A 6,000-nucleotide genomic window follows, 5' to 3' on the forward strand; every position below is an offset into this window, starting at 1 on the left:
GTGTCAGGCTTTCCTGTTAGCTTCAGCTCTACCCTGTAAGAATTGCTTGTCATATAGAGCTCTGTTGTGTTGTCACTTTTCTTTGTTAATGAACAAATACAACATTAAATATTTTCATTTTATTGATTTTCCTATTTTTATTTCTTGCTATGAGGTGGCAAAATAATTCAACTGTTGTTTTTATTGTTGTTTTCTAAACAAGCGTTTCAGAACTTACACATCCAAATGAGAGTTGTTCCTTTCAAAATAATCACCTTGGAAAGCTGTCTACTTCAGCAATGTTGCCATTGCTCAGAACATTTTTGGGAAATTCTTCTTTTAAATTGTCTTTAGAGGCTGCAGTATTATTTTAAATATCCTCAGTGATGAAAACTCTTCATCCTTTGGGAGATTTAGTTTTTGGAAATAACTGAATTCATTCAGAGCCAAGTCTGGTGAAGCAGGTAGGAAATCAACTTGGGTGATTAAATTTTTGGTTTTCACCACCATGTCCCCAATCCCTAGCCTAAACCATGTAGTTTTAAAAGAAGATAACCAGTCTCAGAGTGTTACTTATTTGGTCTTATTTTGCCACTAAATTCATTCATCGCTATCCAATAAAATGCCTGTATTTTGCTTCTCATTATTTTACCCTCTGATTCAGCACTTTGTTCTGATATTAAATGAGCAATATATATTTCCCCTCCTTATCTACATGTATGTAAAATACAATTCAGATGTGCTTTATATCTACTACAACTGTTAAAATATGACCATTTCTTAGTGACATTCTTGGTAGTTTGTAGTATATGAAGTCATCAGGTTCTGCTGTCAAATTTGGAAAGTACTGTTACTTTTAAATTTGATTCTGACATTAGTGTTAAAAAGACGTTTCCCCCCATAAGTGTGTTGAGGAATACATGATATAAATAAATATACTTTGAATTTTAAATTCTGTTAATGTTAAAATAACATTTTTCTTAGGCATTTGGATATCTTTAATAGACGGTATTGACAGACAATATCTAGAATACCTAGAAACTACCTGTAGATACACTACACATTCAATTGTGTTTTCTCTTCCAGTAGCCAGAGAAGTCCATCACCTGGTCCAAATCATACTTCTGGTAGTAACGCATCAAATGCAACAGTTGTACCACAGAATTCATCTACCCGAACTACATGTTCATTAACACCTACATTAGCAGCACACTTCAATGAAAATCTCATAAAACACGTTCAAGGATGGCCTGCAGATCACGCAGAGAAGCAGGTATGTTACACGATTCACAGCAGATGTTTTACCTTTGGATGACTAAAAATATATAACTTCAGTTCTGCTTTTAGAAAATCTAACCTGGTCCCCTAAATTTATATATTTAAAACAACTGTCTGATTAGGTTGTCTAGTTATTTTGTAAAATATTTTTTTATGTATTTACCTGATAGAGTATTTATGAGGTTACTTTTGGGATTTCACATAAAATATTTTTAATATAATCATTATAGCTACCATTATCAAATACTCAGCATTTAGCTCTGTGGTAAGTGCTTCATTTTCTCCAACTTAAAACTGCTAACCAGTGCTGATGAGTTTTTCTGTTTTATCAGTGAGGTCCATCCTTAAAACCAAACAGATTATACCAAGGCCCCCTCGTTAATATTGCCATGTGGTTCAAAGCCAGTGTACTTCTTTCCACTCAGCCAGCCATTCTGATAGTTCTAGAACCTGTTAGTGCAATCTTACGACTCTACTACTAGATTAAGCTACTAGAAGTCAAACATTTCGGTGTTGGGATTAGCGGCCTTAGGACATTGCAATTATTGCTATTGGCTTCTCCCTTTTATCTCATAACTGACAATCTGAAATCCCCCATAAAGTCACAGAGCCATGTTATGTATCTCATGATCAGGAATTCAGCGAGGCCCTTTTTTTTTTTTTTATCAGTGTCATAACCTGAACTTTGCTTTGCTGACCCAGCATCTTTTATTAATGATAAACCGTCAGTTGTTCTGTGCTAGTGCTGTACTGTTCTGAGATGAGCAATACTGTTTTCTCAAGAAGCCTGAGGTATAAATCCTACAATGAACACCTTTCACTATATGAGAGGGGTTTTGTTTGTTTGTTTGCTTAAGGTTTTATTTATTTTTAGACAGCGGGGAAGCGAGGGAGAAAGAAAGGGAGAGAAATAACAACATGTGGTTGCCTCTTGCATACCCCCAACCTGGGACGTGGCCTGCAATCCAGGCATGTGCCCTAGACTGGAAATTGAACCAGCAACCCTTTGATTTGCAGGCTGGCACTCTACCACTGAACCATACCAGCTAGGGCTGGTGTTGTTTTTTAAAGAAAATTATTTTTTCCCTTAGACACTCACTCGCATTTTTGTGGATTTAAAGAAAAATAATTATTCTGTAATCTCAGTATACAGTTCTAAAAAATTGAATGTTTTGTTTTTTATATGTAAATGTGTCTTATGTTGTATGTAACTTTTTTAAATTATAGGCATCAAGATTGCGAGAAGAAGCCCATAACATGGGGAGTGTTCACATGTCAGAAATTTGTACTGAATTAAAAAATTTAAGATCTCTAGTCCGGGTATGTGAAATTCAAGCAACTTTGAGAGAGCAAAGGTAAGTTTTGCACTGAAATAATTTTTGTTTCTTAGCATTATATATCTTAAATCAGAACAAGAGATAACTCTTAAATTTCAAAAATGAAATTTAATGTTTCTTTGGTATATTGTATCATGTTCTGTAATACTGTAACTTGCATTTTTATAATTTAATACTGGTGAATGATAATGGCACCTAGATTTTTATTTTTCGTAACCCATGATAAATGTTTCGTTAGACTTTGTTTCTTGCATTTTAACTAAGGTGTAGTAATATATTATTTAAAAAATAAAATTAGCAGCTAATTATAAAGGGTCACTCTTGAATCGAGGGGCCTGTTCAATTGAGGTGACTTATCCATTGCCAAGGGTACTTATTTTAGTTCAGATTTCAGGTCACAATTTACATCATGCTTGTATCACCAATAGATCCTTGAAAATTACAGGAAAAGTTTAGTTCAGCCAGTTCAGTGATGTGTATCATTGTTTTCTTTATTATTTTCACGTAGATTCTTACTGTCCCATTTTTCTTAATCTAGTATCTAGTCAAGTTGGGCATCAGCATCTGGTAAATAATGTAGATGCACTTTAAGTGGTTTCACATCCTGTCCATTTAAGGTAGTGTTAATTTTGTCATGAAACCACAAGTAGTAAAATACCAAAGTTGGGATTTATGGTAAACTTGGAAAAATTGAGTTTTTGTATGTCTCAATTACTAAAATACCTGGAGGTATTTTTTTGACTATCAGCTGGGGTTGGGTTTTTTTTTTTTTGTTTGTTTTTGTTTTTTGCTCTAGGATTGCTCTCAGTGGAGTTTTAACATACATAACTTCATTTTGGCTGCCCAGATGATTTAGCTTTTAGGAAATTATACTGTTTGTTTTGTTTAAATATATATGTCTGTGGAACTTTGACTTGGCTTCCTTTTATGAATCTACGTTTATAGTGTGAAAACTGTTCTTCAGAAGAGTCTCTTGTACCTGTGTAATGAAATCCAGGCATAACCAGACTTACTGTATTATAGTTTGGAAAACATGCAATACATGTTTATGTCATGTTTAATATCTGTCTTTGTGCGTGTGTATGATGATGCAGTGAACATTGCATTTTAAATCATCTTTATATTTAAATCAGTTGAGAAAATGCTAGAGAACATTTAACTTTTGTCATCCTGATGTAATATACGAGTACATCATCTCTGATTATCTTAACTGTAATCAGTTTTTAATTTGTTTGTCTTAACTAATAATTACTCGTTTTATTTAAGGTATTTTTGTTAAAAGTTTTTTTCCTCTAATATTTATATGACCACACATTTCTAATGTTTTCTTATTTTTTTCAGGATACTCTTTTTGAGACAACAAATTAAGGAACTCGAAAAGCTAAAAAATCAGAATTCCTTCATGGTGTGAAAATGTGAATAATTGCACATGGTTTTGAGTACAGGAACTGTAAATCTATTGCCCAAGCTTAACATTTTTGAGCTGCATTTAAGTAGACTTTGGACCGTTGAGTTGGGCAGAGGAAATGACAAGGGGATGGGGGTCTGTGAGATTAATTCAGGGGAAAGAGACAAGATTGATTTGTAAAACCCTTGAAATGTAGATTTAATGTAGATGTATTCTTCACATTGTAAATATGTTTTGTAGAGTGAAGCCATGGGAAGCCATGTGTAACAGAGCTTAGACATCCAAAACTAATCAATGCTGAGGTGGCTAAATACCTAGCCTTTTACATGTAAACCTGTCTGCAAAATTAGCTTTTTTAAGGAAAAAAAATGTGGGAGGGGGGTTTAATTTATCATTCGGAAATCTTGCATTTTCAAAAATTCAGTGCAAGCGCCGGCGATCTGTGTCTAAGGAGATACAATTTTGAACCATATGGGCAGTGTACAAAATATCGTGAAACAACTATTTCCACACTTGCACCTGATCAAGAGCAGTGCTTCTCCGTTTGTTTTGCAGAGAAATGTTTTTTCATTTCCCATGTGTTCCATTTTCCTCTGAAATACTTGATCTGATTTTATCCATTTTTTTAAAGCTCCTCTTTTTTTCTCCTTTCTTAAGGCACTGTTGCTATGGCACTTTTCTATAACCTTTTCATTCCTGTGTACAGTAGCTTAAAATTGCAGTGATTGAGCATAACCCACTTGTGTGTATAAATTATTGAAATCCATTTGCACCCTGTAAGAATGGACCTAAAAGTACTGCTGGGCGTGTGCTAAAAGTACATTGATTGCGCAAATGTAAGGAAATGGCCCAATGAACATGGTTGTGGGAGGGTAAAGAGGAAACAAAGCTAGTCAGATGTGAATTGTATCTGTTGTAATAAACATGTTAAAACAAATAAATTGTTATTTTTCTTTTCCTTTGGTCAAAATGCATATTAGAATTGGAACTGCCTGGGGATTCTTTACCAGAACTGTTCTTGTTGAATATTTATACTTAATTGAAGTAAGTCCTTAAGGGAGGTTTTGTTTAAAGCACATTAACAGGAAATGTGTGTATAAGATATTTAATGAAATATGAAATTCAACAAGAATGATGAAGTCACTTCCCAAGTGGTTGTCATTTGTTAAACCCTGGTTTACCTGTCTTGCTATTATGACATTTCATTTTGAAGGATGTTTGTGTTGTAGCTAACTGTTCAAGTCTGGTGCTGACTGCTGTTCTTAGCCATCACAAAACGCTAAATTTGTGTAATGGGAGCTTCCTGCTGTTAGCTGGAAATGGTGGAGAAGCTCAGCTTTGTATATTGTTTTCCTAAAGTATATTAAAATAAAAAAAGAAACTATTGCTACTATAAAATTACCTTGGTTTTTTTTTCTTTGCTAAAATATTAGTCATCTGGCCTTAGCATGACACTGCCAGTATATCAAATCACAAGGGTTTCTTTATGCAGAAAAACCTTAATTTCAAAATCTTCTCTAATTTAGAGCCATTTTTTTCTGTGGAGGCAGATGTATTCAAGTGCTTTCAGAGAACTGCCAGCACCAAGGGCTTATTTTGTGATGTTAGACGTTAATGTTACTACATTCTGGGATACTGAAGTTTTGAAATTACTCTTGTGCTTTAAGCATATTTAAAGTATAGAATATAACGATCAGACTCTTCAGTAAATTTTAGAAAGTAAACTGTAAGTGATAGTATGGATGATTTTCCTAAAATACAAAAGTACTCCAGTATAAAAATAATTTCAGTATAAAAGACTGATTTTTTTTATTGTACTTTAAGCATACTTCTAAAATGTAAGAAGAAACAAATGTCATAAGTTACATCGTCATGAAATGTTTATACCTGAGATTGTTAACACTTGCTGGACTTGATTAGTGCATGTAAATGAAACTCTGAAGAGCTATGTTAAGCTAGAACCCTTACTGATGCAGGCCTGTGTATTTCCCAGAAAGA

General features: G+C 33.8%; 1 protein-coding gene across 8 annotated transcripts in view; it reads left to right on the top strand.

The window, feature by feature from the left end:
- WAC (WW domain containing adaptor with coiled-coil) overlaps positions 1-6,000 on the top strand; it is a 91,136-nt gene extending 85,136 nt beyond the window's left edge. For all 8 annotated transcript variants that reach the window (XM_037051054.1, XM_037051055.1, XM_037051050.1 and 5 more), the window contains 3 exons: positions 1,066-1,252; positions 2,485-2,612; positions 3,936-6,000. In XM_037051054.1, the coding sequence (XP_036906949.1) occupies positions 1,066-1,252; positions 2,485-2,612; positions 3,936-4,005 (385 nt within the window). In that variant the 3' untranslated portion in view covers positions 4,006-6,000. The remainder of the gene's footprint in view (positions 1-1,065; positions 1,253-2,484; positions 2,613-3,935) is intronic.

Source organism: Sturnira hondurensis, unplaced genomic scaffold (genome assembly GCF_014824575.4).
Source record: "Sturnira hondurensis isolate 20B ecotype Veracruz unplaced genomic scaffold, ASM1482457v3 Scaffold0007036, whole genome shotgun sequence".
Taxonomy (NCBI): Eukaryota; Metazoa; Chordata; class Mammalia; order Chiroptera; family Phyllostomidae; genus Sturnira; species Sturnira hondurensis.